The 20,836-nt window shown below is 36.4% G+C and overlaps 3 protein-coding genes across 5 annotated transcripts; 2 read left to right on the forward strand and 1 right to left on the reverse strand.

Moving 5' to 3' along the window:
• Positions 1-10,482: 10,482 nt before the first annotated feature.
• On the forward strand, positions 10,483-12,581 carry LOC112696405 (glutamate-1-semialdehyde 2,1-aminomutase, chloroplastic). Its single transcript, XM_025749161.2, has 3 exons — positions 10,483-10,989; positions 11,064-11,237; positions 11,344-12,581. Exons 1-3 carry the CDS (start codon positions 10,807-10,809, stop codon positions 12,409-12,411), a joined length of 1,425 nt encoding a protein of 474 aa, XP_025604946.1. The 5' UTR covers positions 10,483-10,806; the 3' UTR covers positions 12,412-12,581.
• Positions 12,582-12,925: 344 nt separating this feature from the next.
• Positions 12,926-17,379, forward strand: LOC112696404 (calcium-dependent protein kinase 29). Of its 3 annotated transcripts, XM_025749160.3 has the most exons (9): positions 12,926-13,489; positions 14,735-14,923; positions 15,819-15,962; positions 16,046-16,198; positions 16,282-16,397; positions 16,498-16,665; positions 16,758-16,885; positions 16,971-17,070; positions 17,141-17,379. In XM_025749160.3, exons 1-9 carry the CDS (start codon positions 13,021-13,023, stop codon positions 17,231-17,233), a joined length of 1,560 nt encoding a protein of 519 aa, XP_025604945.1. In that variant the 5' UTR covers positions 12,926-13,020; the 3' UTR covers positions 17,234-17,379. The 3 variants fall into 3 exon arrangements, with proteins under 3 accessions (XP_025604945.1, XP_025604942.1, XP_025604943.1); XM_025749157.3 differs by lacking the exon at positions 14,735-14,923 and having other exon boundaries at positions 12,927-13,672; XM_025749158.3 differs by lacking the exon at positions 12,926-13,489 and having other exon boundaries at positions 13,888-14,923.
• A 652-nt stretch (positions 17,380-18,031) lies between these two features.
• Positions 18,032-19,554, reverse strand: LOC112805419 (uncharacterized). The gene is made up of 4 exons (XM_025847808.1): positions 19,353-19,554; positions 19,071-19,187; positions 18,491-18,652; positions 18,032-18,319 (listed from the first exon to the last, which is right to left on the reverse strand). The coding sequence occupies exons 1-3, from the start codon at positions 19,552-19,554 to the stop codon at positions 18,513-18,515; spliced, it is 459 nt and encodes a 152-aa protein (XP_025703593.1). The 3' UTR covers positions 18,032-18,319; positions 18,491-18,512.
• Positions 19,555-20,836: the final 1,282 nt, after the last annotated feature.

The following is a 20,836-nucleotide window of genomic DNA, read 5'->3' on the forward strand; positions in this document are numbered from 1 at the left end:
CCATTTGGAAAGCGGAGAACGGAATACGAACCCCCACTTGAGTAAACATGGATTTATAGAACCAAATCCAATCGGCAACTCGGAGAGCGTGGAAGTTGATCTCGTACAAGCGTTCGTGAGGAGCCGGGACGAAGACGTCGTAGTTGGACTCCTCGTCGGTTCCTCCGCATAGATACTCGTTTTGACGGAACTCGGTGAGCTCCTCCTCGCCCATTTGATTGGGGGAGTCCCTTACATCAGAAACAACCCGGGCGTAGGGGTCGTATGCCGTGGGAGAAGGGGAAGCCTGGGAAGCGATGCGAGCCATACCTACACGGGGGGACCATCCAGTCAGTCTAAGAGGTCGGGTGCTTAGAGTGAATACAGAAGCTACACCTAGTCTATTCCGCAACTAAGACTAAACACAGTTAAAAACGATAAGACCCAAACAAAGTTACCCTGGAATGGCAACCCCCCTAACACACCTACATAGGACCTAAGATCAGCCATCATGCAAAGATAAATGTACGGCATGCACAAAAAGGAAGCAATGGCAGAAGCAAAAGAATAATTAGAGGACAAAAGAGATTACCTGCACTGATAGCAAAGATTCAAAAGGAAAGCAACAACAACGCCCTGGAACTTCTGAGGGAGAAGAAGATGGAGGTAGCAGAATCGGAAACGGAAAGATAAACGACAAATGAATACCAAAGGCATTGTAGAACAGTTTTAAAACCACCACCAAAAGGAGCGCGAAAGCCGAGGGGCATATTAGTCTTTGCACCAAGGGTTTTAAAACCCATTATGAGCATTTAATGCTCCACACGAAGAACGAGGCGATAACTGATCACCCCAACAACAAACAGACACGCGCGCAAGAGATGCGTCCCCTCCACGGACGGCCGGCTCGGCGACAACGCATGAGATCAGAAATAACACGCCCCCAACAGCCCACACGATTGTTGCTGACGTGTCGGGGGCACTGTTACGGCCTGGCCCAAAAGGGAACGTGGGCCGACCCGACCCACTCACCACGCGACCTGAACGGTAGGATTATGCGCCCATATCCGACCCGCACACGCGTCCGGGACAACTGGCCACCACAGCTGTACAAGAAAACTTCGAAGAAGGTGGGTTCTGCCCTCGTGGGACCCACGTCTGACATCGTATATAAGGGAAGGGTCCTACCCCTCTCCCAAGGTACGTCATACACTCCAAAAAACCATTTCTCACCTGCACACTAACTGACTAGAGCGTCGGAATGTCTTTGCAGGTAGCCCTCCCTCCTTCCACAACGAGAGCTCGGCTACCCGGCTGACCGGATCCTAGCACGACCGCGATTGAAGCGTTCCCAACTTCGTAAAACTCCACCGGAACCGTCAGGTAACCGTTCTACAGAACAAAATCATAATTAATAAAAATATTTTTTAAGAAGTTCTATTTTATATTTGTATACATTTAATTATCAAAAATAATTTTAATTATATTTAGATAAAGAAATATAATTATTTTTATTTATTTATTAGGTATGTTGTAATAAAAATTAAAAATAATGATTATAGATATAATATAATGGTTATAAATATATTCATACATAAATTTAATGACTATAATAAATGTATTACTTATATACTACTAATTAGCTACATTTAATCTTTTGACCATTTAAATTAATCTTATGACTATAAATATATTCTCATACATTCTCATATAAAAATCTTATTCTCGTACAATACATTTCTATATATATATATATATATATATATATATATATATTTTGCTTAGTGTTTATGTTCCTGTTTAGTAGTTCTAATTAAGAAAGGCAGGCTTTTCTATCGTAATTGTTGTTAACTAGCTAGTAAATTTGTTCACAATATATATAACTGTTGTACGTAGGATAAAGTGACGATAAGATATTAGAGTATAAAACAACCAGTCATATATTAGAAGTTGAGATGATCAGTTCCATAATTGATTCATGAAGAGTGCATATCTATATATTTTGAAACAAAATATGGTTTGAGAAATGCGTTAGCTTGCATGGTGGAAGTATGTAGCTTAGCTGCTGGGAATCTAGAATCTATATTCTATCTTTCCACCGGAAAAGTGGGTTTTCTAACTGTGTGATTCCTATCTATTGATTGAAACTTATCGGTCAATCCCTTCAAGTGGTGAATGGATATAAATCATATTTTTATGCTTTGATGCGATTAACAGTTGATTATTTGATATCACTTGCCCGAAAAATTGGAAAGAGAAAAAAAAAAAAAAAGGAGGTGGCCGCGCCGGGGGGGGGGGGGGGTCATATAAGAGAATTTGTCCCATCGTTGCCGTTAAAGCCAAGCCAACACAAAAATGTGATTTTGTTATTTGCGTATAATTTAGAATAAAGACTACGATTCTCTCTATTTTTACAAAAATATAACGTGATTTTTGTCTAAAAATAAACACTTTAATTTTTTTTATTTAGAGATAATATGATCTTTTATTAAAAGGTTTGTTAAATAATAACGATAATTATTTTTATGAAAATTTTATTTGTATTATATAAAAAAAGATTAATGATCAAAGTGTCCTTTTTTTTTAAAAAAAAATCGTTTTATCTTTAGTGAAAAATAGACAAAGATAGACTTGGGTGTTTATTCTATCATTAATATAACGATGATTTCCATTATATATCGTAGAGAAGAATTTTGTTGTTGTCTCCCAGCTGAACGACATTTTTTATTTATTTATATGTATTATCTCTTGGAGCACATATTCTGCTAATTTACCTCATTAATATTTTATAAAAATTAGTAAAATTAATTTTAGAAAATAAATAAATAAATAATAACTAAATAAAATAAAAGATAATAAATAATTTTAGTTTATAATCTTATAATTTTAATGGTTAAAAAAAATTATATATTTCTAATTGATGGATGGTTCATATTAAAGAGATCCACTTATAAATTGAGTTTTTTTTAATTCATTTAAATTAAATTATTCAGATAAAATAATATAATATTTCTTTGAGTAGTTTTTTTTTATATATGATATAAAAAGTGTGTTCACTTTTTGTCAAGAGAGAGTATTATTATAGTCTTCTTATGATAGAGAGAAGTTATAATTTTCAAAGAAAGTTATTCAATTGTTTTCATATTTTATACAAATTTCTAATTTTTTATCTCTATATTTTGCTGTGTCATTTGTCTGGTACCTAACAGTGGTATCAGAGTCAAAGGTTGCTGATTAATATATATTTTTTTTTGCTGCAAGTTACCATCTAAAAAAAATGGCAACAGAGTATGAAATTCCAAAATTCAGTGGGAGTAATTTTTTCGTATGAAAATTGAAGATAAAAGCTATTATGAGAAAAGATAATTGCGTGAAAGCAATTGAATGTAGACCCACTGGAATTACAGATAAAAAATAGAAGGAGATGGACAACAATGCTATTGCAAACTTATACTTGGCACTAGCTGACTCAGTTTTATCATGTGTAGCAGAAAAAAGACAGCAAAAGAAATTTGGGATACTCTCACCCAGTGGCGGAGCCACGTACATGGAAAAGGGGCAATGGCCCCTCCCAAGCTTCCAATTTTTTAGTTTAACTCTCTTTTAATTATTAATTTTTTTCTCTTCTTAACTTATATTTTTTATGTTCGCCCCTCTCAAAAAAATTTCTAGCTCCGCCCCTGCTCTCACCAAATTATATGAAGTCAAGTCACTTCACAACAAGATATTCTTGAAAAGAAGACTTTATACTCTTCGAATGAGTGAGTCCACATCGGCAATGGATCACATCGATCAACAATCGATACGCTATTTTTCCAACTCTCATTGTTGGAATATACCATAGTAGAAAATGAACGTGCAGAGCTCTTACTTCAAAGTCTACCAGATTCATATGATTAGCTTATCATTAACTTAACTAATAATGTTTTGACTGATTATCTTTTTTTTTATGACATGGCTGCTGCGGTTCTTGAAGAAGAATCTAGGCGCAAGAATAAGGAAGATAGATTAGAGAGCTCAAAACTAGCAGAGGCGTTGTTGATGACGAGAGGAAGATCAATGGAGCGTGGTTCCAGTGGGAGCCAAAGTAGACTAAAGTCACAAGGAAAGAAGCAATTCAAATGCTACAATTGTGGCAAGAGAGGGCACTTCAAGAAAAATTGTCGAAATAAGAAGAGTATGGAGAAGGTTCCAGAACGATCAAGTTCTCAAGGATGTGTTGTGAGTACCTCTGATGATAGAAAAATCCTATATAGCGAAGCAACAATTAGTTCTAAAGGCAGCAAATAACTCACTGATGTTTGGATTGTTGATTCAGGAGCAACATGGCACATGACTCCTCATCGTGATTGGTTTTGTACATATGAACCTGTCTTGGAAGGATCGGTGTTTATGAGAAATGATTATGCCTTAGAAATTGTTAGAATGGGTATTGTCAAAATAAAGATGTTTGATGGTTCTATTCGTTCACTTCAAGGGGGTACGATACGTGGAAGGCTTGAAAAAGAATTTGTTGTCGATTGGACAATTGGGTGAACTTGGTTGTAAGACCCATATTGAAGGTGGGATCTTAAAAGTTATTAAAGGAGCTCTTGTGGTAATAAAAGCAGAAAAGATTGCAGCAAATCTATACATGCTTGTGGGAGATACTTTGCAAGAGGCAGAGACATCAGTTGCTTCAGCAAGCCAAGAAGAAATGATGATGATATGACATTGCAAAATAGGTCACATGTCAGAATGAGGCTTGAAGATTCTTGTAGAACGTAATCTCATTCCCAGGCTCAAATCGGTAAACTTACCATTTTGTAAGCATTGTGTTACAAGCAAGCAACATAGATTGACGTTTGGTAGATCAACTGCTCGAAGCAAGCACATATTAGAGTTGATTCACTCTGATGTATAGGAGTCACTAGAGATGTCTCTACGAGGAGCAAAATATCTTGTATCGTTTATTGACGATTACTCTAGGAGGCTATGGGTGTACCCAATCAAGAAGAAGTCAGACGTATTTGTGATGTTCAAAGAGTTCAAAGCAAAGTTAGAACTTGAATTTGGAAGGAAGATCAAGTGTTTAAAGACAGATAATGGAGGAGAATATGTCGATGGTAATTTTCTAACATTTTGCAAGCAAGCATGTATTCAACGGCAATTCACAGTTACATATACGCCTCAGCAAAATGGTGTAACAGAGCGAATGAATAGGACTCTCCTAGAAAGAGCACGAGTTATGTTGCAAATTGCAGGTTTAGCCAAGTCTTTCTGGGCAGAAGCTGTTAAAACAGCCTGTTATGTGATGAATCGGTCACCATCAACTTCAATTGGGTTGAAGACACCAATGGAGATGTGGCAAGGTAAGCCACGTAATTATTCTTCTTTACATATATTTGGTTGTCTTGTTTACGTGATGTACAATTTCCAGGAAAGAACAAAGCTGAACCCAAAGTCTAGAAAATGTATATTCTTAGGTTATGCTGACGGAGTTAAGGGGTATCGCCTGTGGGATCCCACTGCCCGCAAGGTAGTTGTCAGTAGAGATGTGATATTTGCAAAAGATGAATTACAAAAAAGAACAAGAAAATGATAGCACTATTAAAGAGATAACCATTGTTCAAATAGATGAAAAATACAGAGAAGATGATCTTTCTGAAGTAGAACAACAGCACGAAGAACAAGAAATAGAGACCAATGACATAGAAGTTCGTCGATCCACTCGACAAAGAAGAATACCATCATGACACTCAAATTATGTTTTGACAAACCTTGATGCATATTGTCTTTTGACAGAAGATGCAGAACCAACAACTTTTATGGAGGCTATGTGCAATCCAGACGCTTCTATATGGATGACAACAATGCAAGAAGAAATTGAGGCATTACATAGGAACCATACCTGGAAACTTGTTGAACTTCCAACAGGTTAGATAGCCATTGGTAACAAATGGGTTTACAAGATCAAACGAGATAGTAATGATCAGGTGGAACGATATCATGCAAGATTGGTTGTCAAGGGATATGCTCAGAAAGAAGGTGTTGATTTCAATGAAATATTTTCTCCAGTAGTGAGACTAACTACTATTAGATTAGTTTTGGCTATGTGTCCTATGTTCAAGGTTCTGAAAATCGGACCGGTCATCAAACCGCTCTAGTCACTGGTTCAATGATTTACTGGTCCAACCGATCCAACTGGTGGTTCAACCGAAAAAACCATTTTAGAATAAAATAATAAATAAATTATAAATAAACATCCTAAAATATCTTCCAGATTTAAAATATTACACCAAAAATTATCAACCAAATTCATATGATATTATCAAAATACAAACTCAAAAGTTAAATAGTAAAAAAATCTAAATATTAAATTTTGACTTTGAGCGTTAACATGATCACTTAACACCTCAAATTCTAATTTAGAAATGTTAGGAGACAAAGGATTATCAATTTCAAAAGAATGTTGAGCTAGTTCAATTAGAAAATGTTGATCATTCTGTGATATTATGCTAACTGAACATGAACCTAAACCTTGCAAGATGATATTTTCGGTTTAATCTTAGGCAGCATTGCGTTCATCTGTTGTAAGAGAGCTCTCTTAGCAACAGATTCTTCTTGTTGAGCAAGCCATAAACGGAATCTAGTGTTGTTTCCAAGTCGAGATATCAACCTAACAAGTAGTCATTGAATAAGAAAGCATAACATATCACCAACTACCTATACACTTTGACTCTCCTTCCACTACCATCATCATCATTCATCAGTTTATTTATATATGGCATTGGCAGGTAGCTACCCTACTCATTCAGTAACAACCAGCATTTGATTTGATTTCCATTTTTAGCATTCAGCAACAACCATTACAAAACAGCAGCATAACAACAACAATGCCATAACAAAACAGCAGCATAACAACAACAGCAGGTTAACAAGTCATTAATCACAAATTCCAAATTCAAAACACTGATCAGTGATCACACAATCACAGTGCCATAACAAAACGCAGCATAACAAAAATAGCAGCTTAACAAGTCACTAATCAGAAATTCCAAATTCAAAACACTGACCAGTGATCGTAGAATCACAGTGCCATAACATAACAGATATAAAATTAAAAATAGCCACAACACAATGAAAAATAAAAAATCTTCAACAAGACCATATCTAAATTCTGCCTACAACATTCAACAATATTGCAACACAGAGCCATCAAAGCAATTAGAAAATAGCAAAACACTAAAAGAGAGTAACAGTACATAGTACACAGCCATCAGAGCAATTAGAAAATAGCAAAACACTAAAACAGAGTAATAGTTACTATATTAGGTGTTCTGGACTCTAGTTGGTAAAAATGACATAACAAAGTTTCCAGCATTAGCAACCAATCCATATATACAAGTTTCCATAGCAATCAGAAGTTCAGAACCATACATACAAAGAAGACCGAAGACCGAAGAAGAAGAATTGAAGAACCAAACTTCAGAACCAAACTTCAAGCCAAGACCCACAAAGAATTGAAGAAAAATGGAACAAAAATTGAAGAAGAAGTTAAGAGAAGATGAAGATGAGGAGCCACTAACCTGGGTTCGAGAAGCCAGCAAAGACGAAGAGGACCTGCCGAGTTACTGGGTTCCTGACACGGCGAAGAGGAAGAAGCGGTGGTGCTGAGGACTTGGGACGGCGGCGGCGCTGAGGCCCTGAGAACGGCGGCGACGATTGAGGGCTAGGGTTCGGCGACCAGGGGTGAGATGAATATGATTGGGGGAAGAGGGGGTTGGTCACGTTACTGGATCGGGTTTTCTTTTTTTTTTTTAACAAATTTAAAACGCCGTCGTTTTATCCGAACCGGCCGGTCATCGGTCCGGTCCAACCGGCCGGTTCGACTGTTTTCTAACGGTTTTCTCTCGAGCGGTTATAGGAAAAGGACCGGACTACTTGCATCATCGGTTCCCAGTGGAACCGGTTCGTCCAGACGGTCTGGTCTGATTTTCAGAACATTGGCTGTATTTGATTTACATCTAGAGCAATTAGATGTAAAGACTGCTTTTCTTCCTGGAGAACTTGAAGAAGAGATATATATGCTCCAACCAGAAGGTTTTGAAGAACAAGGAAAAGAAAACTTGGTTTGCAGGTTAACTAAATCTCTGTACGGTCTAAAGCAGGTGCCGAGGTGTTAGTATAAGAGATTTGATTCTTTCATTATTAGCCTTGGATATAACATACTTAGTTCAGATGATTATACCTATTACAAAAGGTCTAGTGATAATGATTTCATCATTCTGCTGTTGTATGTGGATGGCATGTTGGTGGTAGGTCCCAACAAAGATCAAATCCAAGAATTGAAGCCACAGTTGGCTAGAAAATTTGATATGAAAGACTTGGAACCAGCAAACAAGTTTTTAGGGATGCAAATTCTCCGAGACAAAAAAGATAAGAAGATTTGGTTATCACAAAAGAATTATTTGAAGAAGATCTTGCACGCTTCAACATGCAAGAGTGTAAGCCAATTTCAAGCCCACTTCCCATGAATTTTAAATTATTCTCAAGTATGTGCCCTAGTAGTGAAGCAGAGAGGATGGAAATGTCTCGAGTACTGTATGCATCAGCAGTAGGAAGTCTTATGTATGCCATGATCTGTACAAGGCTAGATATTACTCAAGCAGTTGCGGTGGTAAGTCGATTTATGACAGATCCGGGTAAAGAGCATTAGAATATTGTTAAGAGGATCATGAGATACATCAAAGGGACCTCGAATGTTGCATTATGTTTTGGGGGATCAGAATTCATTGTCAATGGATATGTCGACTCAGACTTTGTAGGTGATCTTGATAAACGAAAATCTACTACAGGCTATGTGTTTACACTTGCAGGAGGAACTGTGAGTTGGCTATCTAAATTACAGACTGTTGTAGCTTTATCTACTATAGAAGCTGAATATATGACAGCTATACAAGCATGCAAGGAAGCTATTTGGATCCAAAGGTTGATAGAAGAATTCGGGCACAAGCAACAGAAGATTTCTGTATATTGTGACAGTCAAAGTGCCTTGCACATTGCAAAGAATCCTGCCTTTCATTCAAGAACAAAACACATTGGAGTACAATATCACTTTGTTCGGGAAGTAGTAGAAGAAGAAAGTGTTGATATATAGAAGATTCATACTAAAGATAACCTAGCAAATGCCATAACAAAACCAATCAATACAGAAAAGTTTGAATGGTGTAGATCCTCATACGGCCTATGGAATACATGAGCAACATGAATTTTAAAAAGTTATCAAAATTAGCTTTAAGTGGAAGATTGTGAAAATTAGTAAAGCTAATTTTAGAAAATAAGTAAATAATAACTAAATAAAATGAAAGGTAATAAACAATTCTAGTTTGTAACCTTAGAATTTTTAATGGTTGAAAAAGAGAAGAATTATATATCTCTAATTGACAGATGATTCATATCGAAGAGACTCACTTATAAATTGAGTTTTTCTTTAATTCATTTAAATCAAGTCGTCCAGATTGAATAACATAATATATCTTTGAATAATTTTTTTCTATATATGATAGAGAGAAGTGTGTTCTTTTTTTGTCAAGAGAGAGTGTTATTGTAGTCTTTTTGTGATATAGAAAAATTATAATTCTCAAAAAAATTATTCAATTATTTTTATATTTTATATACATTTTTTATTTTTTGTTTCTATATTTTGTTGTGTCATTTGTCTGATACATAACATATTTTAGTATTTCTCAGCTATGCAACTATGGAAGGCTGAAGGCATTATAGTTTGTTATATATATACACTAATAATCCCCTAAGGCCCTAATAATCCCCTAAGGCCCTAATAATCCCCTTGATAAGGTATATTCATAACCATATGGAATGATGATACGTTTGATACTCCACCGTATTATATTTTATGTTCATTCAAAATAAACAAATCCAACGGACCTATTAATATTTACTAACTTACTATGTATTTTTATGACGCCGTAGATGATCAATTTGATTATACTTCAACATCTGATCATACACAAGTACACAACAAACGTAATTTAATAAGCATAAGCTTTAGCTTCATGGGAGGAGGCGTCAAAATGAAATAAAGTTTCACTTTGAAAAGGTAAAAGACAAAAACCTTTTTTTTTTAATTGGAAACATTTTAGATTTCAATCTTGCACTTAGACTCTTGCACAGTTGCACTGCTTTGTTTCAGGAGGAATATTTTAATATGAACTTTATTCCTATGTTTTTGGTAGTATAATAAGTTAATAACTATTATTTTAATGTATGATTTCACTTGAATGTTGTTCAGTCTGATTTTTTTTTTATGGTTTTCACTTTTCGTTTGGGTATTGTGACCTTATTTCTGGGTCAAGGGTATTGAGATTTGAGAGTATATTTGAGTTTACTATAAAGCAATATAAAAGGCTGAAGGTCCAAATTGGTATGTACAGAAATGTGCAGTAAATGGTTTGGGTGAATATCCATATATTTTTGTGTTTAGTACGGATCGGTTAAACCAACCCACACCACAACAACAGATCACACTTAATTGTTAATTCCAATAAGATCACAGTAACTAAAGAGGACTTGGCTTAAAAACAGCTAGAAACCTGCTTGAATCATCATTCATCGCTACTCTGATTGTGCAGGTATCTAGTTGATACTGTTGTTGATTAAATTAATTGCTACTCGGCTTGAATTGAGTTGTTGAATTTGAAAAGCGAGCCCAATCCCATTAACTACCCTCTTCGATGGCCCAATTTGACTTTAGGCATTAGGTGCCCTACCTACTACCATTTTCAATTTGACTGACCAGCTCTCTCTCTCTCTCGCGATCAATCCATGGCTGCTGGTGCTTCTAGTTTTTACTGTATTCCGCAGGCGGGTGCCAAGTCAAGCTCAAGGATGCGATTCTCGCGTGCTTGCAGAATGCAGCAGCAGGTGTCACTCAACAACGACAATAACACCAATAACAACTTGAACTTGTCTCTTACCAAATCCCAACAAGCTTTCACTGCTGCCCTGGTACTAACTATTTACATTCAATTCATACTCAATACTATTACGATGCCACTTTTTAATTAATTTGCAAAAAATAGGATTTGATGCCAGGAGGTGTGAACTCTCCAGTACGTGCCTTCAAATCTGTTGGTGGGCAACCAATTGTGATTGAGTCGGCTAAGGGATCTCGCATGCGGGACATTGATGGAAATCAATACATTGATTATGTGGGTTCTTGGGGTCCTGCAATTATTGGTCATGCACACCCTAAGGTTACCTTTCTTCTGCTCTATTGTTTCCACCACATATTATATCTGTTGACTATGTGTCCATGGAGCAGAGCAAAGTCACGTTTGACTTTCATTTGTTCATCATCAGGTACTTGCAGCATTAGCTGACACAATGCAAAAAGGAACCAGCTTTGGTGCACCTTGTCTGCTTGAAAACACTTTAGCCCAAATGGTCATCGCTGCAGTTCCAAGCATAGAAATGGTTCGTTTCGTGAACTCGGGCACGGAAGCATGCATGGGGGCGCTTCGTCTCGCTCGCGCATTCACGGGGAAGCCCAAGATCATCAAGTTCGAGGGCTGCTACCATGGCCACGCCGATTCCTTGCTCGTCAAGGCAGGAAGTGGAGTGGCCACCTTAGGACTTCCAGACTCCCCTGGAGTTCCTCAGGCAGCCACTTCTGATACCCTTACTGCGCCCTACAACCACATATCAGCCGTAGAGAAACTCTTTCACCTTCACAAGGGAGATATTGCAGCAGTTATCCTAGAACCTGTTGTGGGAAACTCTGGTTTCATTCTTCCTAAACCCGATTTTCTTGCTGCCATTCGCAAGATCACCAAGGAAAACAATAGTCTCCTCATATTTGATGAAGTTATGACCGGATTCCGCTTGGCATACGGGGGAGCTCAAGAATATTTTGGCATAGTTCCTGACTTGACAACTTTAGGAAAAATAATTGGCGGGGGCTTGCCGGTAGGTGCATACGGGGGTAGGAGGAATATAATGGAAATGGTGGCACCTGCTGGACCAGTGTACCAAGCTGGGACATTGAGTGGGAACCCTTTGGCTATGGCTGCAGGGATAGAAACTCTGAAGCTTATTAGGCAGCCGGGAAGTTATGAGTATTTGGACAAAATAACAGGCGAACTTGTTAATGGCATTCTTGAAGCTGGGAAGAGGGCAGGGCATCCCATGTGTGGTGGTCACATAAATGGCATGTTTGGTTTTTTCTTCACAGAAGGACCTGTGAACAATTTTGCAGATGCTAACAAGAGTGATACAGACAAGTTTGCTAGGTTCTACTGGGGTATGTTGGAGGAAGGTGTGTATTTTGCACCTTCTAAGTTTGAGGCTGGCTTCTCTAGCTTGGCACATACTCTTGATGACATTCAGTTCACAATAGCAGCTGCTCATAAGGTTTTGAGCAACATATGATGAATCAATAATAGTAATTATGCAATACTTTATGGTTACATATGCATATACTAGTTTTCAACTCCAGCTTTTGCATATCAATTTATATACAAGTATCATATAGTTTTGTATTTATTTATTTTCTGTAAAACAATTTTAAAGATTTCTTATTAACTCAACTTAGCACGTGATGTTTTGACTCCACTAGGAAATTCTTGGACGGTGATTTACTTATTATTCATTTATGCACCAACAAATATTATCTTAGTAAGTTGTAAGAAACTAAGAATCCCATAGATGCGAAGCGTAGGTTGATGGCATTCCAAGGCGTTTATATATATACCTTTTTTATGAGCGAGGTTCAATGATAGTTAGTTTGGCATAATAGCAATACTCCAACAGCAGTAGTCCAATACCAAGAGAAGAGTAATGGAATCAGTTCTCTTGCAGAAATACAAGCATAGGGGGCTTCTTAAGACTAATCCGAGGGAAGAAGGAAAGCATCCCAAAAATTATTGGTGTATTGTGTATATATATAATAGGCAAGGTCCCAAAGATTTTGAGAAAGCTAAGATACAAGTGAAACTTGGAAACTAAACCTTAATTGGTGAAATAATAATAACAAGAAGAATGGGACTGGGGCTGTTCAGGATGTTCAACTGCTTCAGTAGTAAGCCCCGTGAAATTCCGATTATTCTAGGGTCGGAGACGCCGCCGCGGCCAAAGCAGAGGCAGCGGAAAGAAGAGTTGGGGGGCGGGGGGGAGTCAAAGATAGGAGGAATCCTGGGGAGGCCATACGTGGACATAAATACGATGTACGAGATGAAGAAGGAGCTGGGAAGAGGGCAGTCAGGGGTGACATACCTGTGCATAGAGAGGTCGACGGGGAGGGAATACGCATGCAAGACGATTGCAAGAGGGAAGCTGGTGAGGAAGGAAGAGATAGAAGACGTGAGGAGGGAGATAATGATACTGCAGCACCTGTCAGGGCAGCCCAACATAGTGGAGTTTCGTGGGGCATATGAAGACAGGCAGAACGTGCACGTGGTGATGGAGCTTTGCAGCGGAGGGGAGCTGTTTGACAGGATCATAGACAAGGGCACCTACTCCGAGAGGGAGGCTGCCCGCTTGATGAGGCAGATTGTCACCGTCGTCCATGTTTGCCACTTCATGGGCGTCATCCACAGAGACCTTAAGCCTGAGAACTTCTTGCTTGCCTCTAAGGACCCCCTTGCTCCCCTTAAAGCTACTGATTTTGGCGTCTCCGTTTTCATTGAGCAAGGTAACTAATAGCTCATCTTAAGATAACACTATTCATACAATGAGATGAATCACAAACTATGTCTAAATAACATTTTTGAATATATATATATATATATATATATATATATATATATATATATATATATATATATATATATATATTGAGTGATTGACCGTCTGACCAAAAGGATAGAATATAAGTATAAAAAGCGTGTATAGTAATAAAGGATTTCCTACATAATATTAGGTATATAAATAGAGAATCTCTGGTAGCACTGGAAGCACGAAATCGGTCTCTGGTTCTCTCTCTGTCTTTCTCTCTCTATGTGCAAAATTAAATAAAGCGGGTTGAGCGTAAAGATAAAAAAAGTGAAGGGAATGATGCTATGCTTTGTTTTGGTGTGTGAGGATGGAATGAAGTGAAGGACCATCTCATCCGTTTTTCAAAGCCAAAGCGAGAGCCAATGCAAAAAAGCACCATAGTGTTGGATTGTTTAATCAGTACACACATAACCAACATAACGTAACTAATTAATCTCTGTATCCTCTCTTAGCTAGCTAGCTAGCTTCTCTTTGTTTCGTTGCCTTTTATCTATCTACTGTGCCCAATTATATAATTAAATGGGGCAGTGCTTCACTAAATCCCAAAGTAATAACAGAATCCCAATCTCATATGAACCCGATTCACCGCCGCCGCCGCCAAACAGAAGCAAACAAGGCGTGCCAGCATACCGTCCAGCAAAATCAGAGGCGGCCTCGTCGTCATCCATCATAGGGAAGGCTTTGACGGACATAAACGAATTGTACAGGCTGGAGAGGGAGCTGGGAAGGGGGCAGTTCGGCGTGACGTACCTGTGCACGGAGAAGGCGACAGGAAGACAATACGCGTGCAAGTCGATAGCGAGAAGAAAGGTGACGCGGAAGAACGAGATGGATGACGTGAAGAGGGAGATAATGATCCTTCAGCACCTGACGGGGCAGCCCAACATCGTGGAGTTCAAGGGAGCCTACGAGGACAGGCAGCACGTGCATTTGGTGATGGAGTTGTGCCGCGGCGGCGAACTCTTCGACAGGATCATAGCCAGGGGGAGTTACTCTGAGAGGGAGGCTGCTTCCATATGCAGGCAGATCGTCAATGTGGTTCATGTTTGCCACTTCATGGGTGTCATGCATAGGGATCTCAAGCCTGAGAATTTCTTGTTGGTTAGTAGGGATCACAATGCTCCTTTGAAAGCCACCGATTTTGGTTTGTCTGTCTTCATTGAAGAAGGTTCGTTTCTTTTGCATTATTCTGTCTCCTCTCTTCTCTATCCTTGTTGGATATTCATCATCATTCTATCTTCACATAAATCACATAATATATTTTTCTTACCCATTTTTTATTATTAATAACATCCAAAACTCAGCTTGCAGCCAGAGCATTAAGAACACAAAAACAAACATACAAAATTGACTTAGGTAGGCAGGTTCGTTCTTCACATGATAATTTATTGGCATTGCCAAGTTTTATTTGTTAGAAATTTTTGTATGCTGAGGAAATAAGAATTTCTTTTCGAACATGGTATAATGAATACTTAAGAGTGACGTAAAATGTTAGCAAATAGGGAAGTCAATATATTAGAGCAAGAGATATTTCATATTCCAGCTTCTCAATTATATTATATTATATTGTTTAATGTTTAGTTTGTTTAAGAAACTTTGGTGAAAAAAACTTTAAGGATGAGCATGACCAAGTCTACTATATAAAGTCCGAGTCAACCACCTAAGTAAACGACCTCCTGCATGATAACGACAAGTCAACGGGTAAACGGTTTCCCATTGCAAAAAAGAGCAACTAAAGAAAAGCAGAGAGATAAGGAGAGTGTGTTTTGTGTGTACAGGACACTCGAGTTGAACCCTACAATTTATTAGTAGACCATCATGTCTTGCCATTCAAGTTCCATTACAAGAAGATATTAAGACTTTTGGGACGTGGTTAACAGATACTATATATATAAACACAACAGTAGCAGCAACAAGCCCTTAATTAAAAAGTGTGTTAGCCATGCACCATTATTAAGTGGTGACAATAACAATTGCATAATGGCCTAATGGGCGCCAAATTAATTTTGAGGTTGATAACATAGAGATGCAGCAATGCTTAACGTGTATTAATAATTGTACAGATAAAGTGTACAAAGAAATAGTTGGAAGTGCATACTATGTGGCTCCGGAGGTGCTGAAACGCAATTATGGAAAGGAGATAGATGTGTGGAGTGCTGGAGTCATTCTATACATTCTCTTAAGCGGGGTGCCCCCATTTTGGGGTGGTAAGTAATAAGTGCATACATAACCCTCCCTCTGTCGCTCTGTTTCGGACTCACTCATCACTATCATTGTTGGACAATTTCAGAAACTGAGAAGCAGATCTTTGATGCTATCTTGGAAGGGAAATTAGATCTAGAAAGCGCACCATGGCCTTCTATTTCAGCTGCTGCAAAAGATTTGATCAGGAAAATGTTAGCCTATGAACCTAAGAAACGCATCACAGCTTCTGCTGCCCTTGGTAAATTTCATTCATTTCCAGTATGAAGCTAGCTATGTATCATAATGGTTACTAAGGTTATTCACATTATGAATATGAATCAGAACACCCTTGGATGAAGGAAGGGGGGGAAGCATCTGACAAGCCTATAGACAATGCGGTTTTAAGTAGGATGAAACAATTCAGAGCAATGAACAAGATGAAGAAACTTGCTTTAAAGGTGCCTTTACAATTCCATTCTAAATGTGAAAAATCACTTGATTATAGTATATTATTTCTTGTGTGTGATATGACAAATACTTTATCTTTGGACATGGAAGGTGATAGCACAAAACCTTTCAGAGGAAGAAATCAAGGGCCTGAAACAAATGTTCAACAATATGGATACGGATCGCAGCGGCACAATCACTTTCGAAGAACTGAAATCTGGTTTGTCCAGATTGGGATCCAAGCTTTCTGAAACTGAAATAAGGCAGCTAATGGATGCTGTGAGTTAGTTCAGTCAGAAATAATATTAATGTTATACAAAAACACATGCTTTCTATTTTGCATTTGTATATATGTATGTCGTGCCATGCAGGCTGATGTTGATAAGAATGGAACCATTGACTATTATGAATTCATTACTGCCACCATGCATCGGCATAAACTTGAGAAGGAAGAAAATTTGTATAAGGCTTTTCAATACTTTGACAAGGATAGCAGCGGGTCAGTACGTAAATTATATTCATTCATTTCATCCTCACATTGATATATATGTTGGTCAACACAATTTCCTGACCTTGCTCCTCAGTTACATAACAAGAGATGAGCTTAGACATGCTTTGACTGAATATCAAATGGGAGATGAAGCAACTATTGATGAAGTCATTGATGACGTTGACACTGACAAGGTACGGATATTATTATATACTTCCTATCCGTATTCCATATTATTCATCACTGTGATGCTTCATTTTGCAGGATGGGAAGATCAACTACGAGGAGTTCGTGGCTATGATGAGGAAGGGGACATTGGATAATGAAGGGGTTATCGGCAAAGAGAGAACACGATAATCTGCTGAGTTCACTCTACTTTTATGTAAAATTTGAGAGAACTCAACATGTATTACTTTGTAAAGTTGTTTCACGTGAATACATTGCAACATGTACCGAAAATAAATAAAACTATGTCAAGAGTCAAGACATATGCTTCAAAGTAATTGCACCTTTGTTATTTATTTACATTCTCTTTACTAGTAATTTGCACAAAAATGATAGAAGATTCGAAAGAAGCTTGCATGAATACACATTTAACAACTCATGCTTAAGTACATTCATATTAAAATAAAAAAAAGTTTCACCATCCTTTTTTATGGCACTTGCTTACGGACGCCGCTAACTTCATTATAAACTTATTATATCTAAGAAGTTATCAAATATTTCACTATATTTACTCATTAAAGAAAAATTTAAGTATCACATAAATCAAAAGAAAAATTTAAGTAATCATAGCTAAGATCATGCAAAACCATCGATTTCACTTCTTTAAAGAAGACCACTTTCATCTGCAAGAGATCTCACATGGCTAATTCTTCGACATATGATCAGTTAGACTGGTTTGCGAAGAAAGAAAGGGAATGTCAAAATTTTCACATCTAAAATATTTTATTTTTAGTAGCCGATGACAGGTAAAACACTATCAAATGACCTTCAAATCAAGCTCCAAAACAGGAATTTTCAGACCATCCTTTTCGTTTTCATAGAAAAGCATGCTATGGTAATCTTCTGTTGAGATTAACCTTTCCCTCTCCCAGTTCCCACTTTAAACTCCTTATAAAGACAAACCGAATCCAAGGAGACAAAGATGAGACATTTTGGAATGGGGATGTCAAACATTGATGGGAGACGATATGCCCATTATACTTTGTAATCAAGATAACATATGAAGAATTTCACATAGAATACATGTTTGGAACTTGAAAATCCAATATTCACTTTCAAAACAAACAAAAGACTAATGGAATAAAAATAAGTTCCATCTGGTGTCATCCTTCTGTCCAACCCCTGTGACTGAATTCTCAGAGGAGTTTAGCTTTTACATACTTGTCAGTTCATATTTTTTGACTCATAACTCTTAAGGCCAACGGAATTTGGATCAATCTGAAATAAATGGTAAAACCTGTTAGAGTTTGAAGCAGAAGTAAGCGTAACCACTGCAAAGAACCAAATACTGAAATACCACCACATAGAGGAGAAATAAATAAATAATAATGCAAGACATTACATTATATTATAAAATTTCTGGAAAGGGGGAGAAATTTCCTTTCATACCGGTGCATATTCACTTTGATCATCAGTGACCTTGCATATCAAGCATTTCATCCAGTCGTTTCAATCTTTCCATTCCTTCACTAATCAGGTATCGGATCCTTTGCTTGTCTTTACAATCCCGATTATTTTCCATCTCTTGTCTAATTGTCTGTCTCAGTTCATCTGTCACATTCCATTTGATCTTAAACAGTTTCATAAAACTTTAAGTGAAACAAAGTAAGGCCTGCCAAACAATGCTGACTATCCAACGTAGACATTGGATGACTAGACCAAATTACACAAACATTCCATGTCCCGTAATTTAATCAAGTTCAAATGTAAAATTATCCAAGTATACGTATGCATAAATATATCATTTTATTACTAACATTAGAACCTATTACTCTATTAGGACTATCTTTATATCACAAAATCCGATAAAGAGAATGGCCCAACTCAAGATTCAATGCTTATGCTTGAGTTCCTTTACCAGCGGTCCTAATAAATCACATTACAGTACTTATGAAAACACGAAGCAAGACTACAGAGCTCAAATTTTGAGCTTAATACACTTGCACTAAGATGTCACAGAAATGCTGACCTTTAGCAGCAGTAGGGGCTCGAGCAGAAATCCTCAATGCTTGCCTGTAAAGCTTCAAGACTCGAGCGCGAAGAAGGAAGTCCTGCAGATCCATGGAGATAAGACTATCCAGCACTCACCTCTTCCTACCTAAGCGCATTTATCAGAATCAGGATGCCACAAAGAAAGCATAATGCATTCGTTTGCACATTGCAGCAAACAGATGGTGTGCTCGGACGTTTTCGAGAGTGTTATGCACAATTGAACAATGCCAAAGCAGAAGAGTGATGTAGATTGCAGTACCTGTGATGGTGATTGTTGAGAATATCGAAGTTGGTGTTACTGGGCTGAGAAAGATGCAGTCGGTTACAGATAAAAATACGGCGACCAGCCATCCACGACGGCATGGAAGCTTGAAGCTCAACCACATAAAGGCAAATATCTGCAAACACTGAAGCCCAATAATGGTTGGCGTTATTAGAGCTCTGTCCAATAATAGGCCCATCTAGACTAAATTGGGCCTAAAATATACTAGGTAATGATGTAGTTCAAACCACTACTCCGGTCCAAAAATAAAAAACCGCTTCTGAGTTTTGGAATTTAATAAAAAAACATTGATTACCAAAACAAAATTGGAATTTGATATCATTTTCCAATTGAAAAAAATGTTATATGCTCTACCTTTATAACTATCTCTATTGGATATCGTTTGCTTTTAATATTAAAAGTGATCGATAAAAAATTAGAAAAAACAAAAGTTTTTTTGTACCTAAAAGAAGTTGTACAAATGAGGTGCATAAGATAAGTTGTCACACTTATACTTATTTCTCATTTTCTTTGTGGTATATTATATGCATTTTTTATGTGCACTTATTTTGAATACTTTCGGTATTAAAAATAATGGGTAAGAAGTTAGAGAAATAAAAAAAATTGTTTTTTTATATTATAAAAAATACAAAAAAATGTACACAAATAACATTAATTCTCTCTCTCTCTATATATATATAAAAGATAAATGAGGCCTCTATCATAAGGTAGATTTGGCTGTTTCTAAAGAAGTTTGAAAAATGATATTTACACCTTTTTTTGTTATTATATTTACATTATTTTTTAAACAAATGAATTATATATATATATATATATATATATATATATATATATATATATATATATATATATAGTTTATGGTTATTATTTTAATTTTTCTTATTATATTTACTCTTATATTAAAAAACCGATTTGTCGAATCATCTATTGAATCTTAATATTTTAATATAAAATATTTATATGATAAAACCCAAATTATTGTTAAATCTTAATAACTAGTATATAACTATTATATACTAAAAGTTTTAATATTTTAAATTTTACTAAATAAATATAGTAATTATTTTATATATTTTAATCTTTTATTCAACAAGTGATTCCATAAATCAATTTTTAAGTTATTGAGTTCTATCGTATAAATTAAACAATAATATAAATTATAATTTTAAAAAATTTAAAAGATTTAAATTTTAAAATAACTATTATATTATTTAGTGAGATCTAAAATATTAAAATTTTAAATATATAATCAACAATAATTTGATAAACTTATTTAAATAAAAAAAAATTAATATAAAAAAATCTTACAATAAAAAAAATGTAAAACTTTAAAAAACAAATGACAAAATAATTTATAATAATTTAATTATTTTTATTATTTTATGTAAACAAAAATTTTGTTTATTAAGATCTAAAAATAATATTAAAATTAGTACTATAAAAAAATATTTTAAATTTAA

This window comes from Arachis hypogaea, chromosome 6, assembly GCF_003086295.3.
Source record: "Arachis hypogaea cultivar Tifrunner chromosome 6, arahy.Tifrunner.gnm2.J5K5, whole genome shotgun sequence".
Lineage (NCBI taxonomy): Eukaryota > Viridiplantae > Streptophyta > Magnoliopsida > Fabales > Fabaceae > Arachis > Arachis hypogaea.

Bases quoted from the DNA above. Each gene is read 5' to 3' on its own strand.
- LOC112696404 (XM_025749160.3), top strand. From the start codon at position 13,021: ATGGGACTGGGGCTGTTCAGGATGTTCAACTGCTTCAGTAGTAAGCCC. The intron at 15,963-16,045 runs GTAAGTAATAAG...GGACAATTTCAG, and splicing joins GGTGCCCCCATTTTGGGGTG to AAACTGAGAAGCAGATCTTT. The intron at 16,666-16,757 runs GTGAGTTAGTTC...CGTGCCATGCAG, and splicing joins TAAGGCAGCTAATGGATGCT to GCTGATGTTGATAAGAATGG.
- LOC112696405 (XM_025749161.2), top strand. From the start codon at position 10,807: ATGGCTGCTGGTGCTTCTAGTTTTTACTGTATTCCGCAGGCGGGTGCC. The intron at 10,990-11,063 runs GTACTAACTATT...TGCAAAAAATAG, and splicing joins AAGCTTTCACTGCTGCCCTG to GATTTGATGCCAGGAGGTGT. The intron at 11,238-11,343 runs GTTACCTTTCTT...GTTCATCATCAG, and splicing joins TTGGTCATGCACACCCTAAG to GTACTTGCAGCATTAGCTGA.
- LOC112805419 (XM_025847808.1), bottom strand. From the start codon at position 19,554: ATGGGCCTATTATTGGACAGAGCTCTAATAACGCCAACCATTATTGGG. The intron at 19,188-19,352 runs GTACTGCAATCT...GTAGGAAGAGGT, and splicing joins CTCAACAATCACCATCACAG to GAGTGCTGGATAGTCTTATC. The intron at 18,653-19,070 runs GTCAGCATTTCT...GGAATGTGACAG, and splicing joins AGCCCCTACTGCTGCTAAAG to ATGAACTGAGACAGACAATT.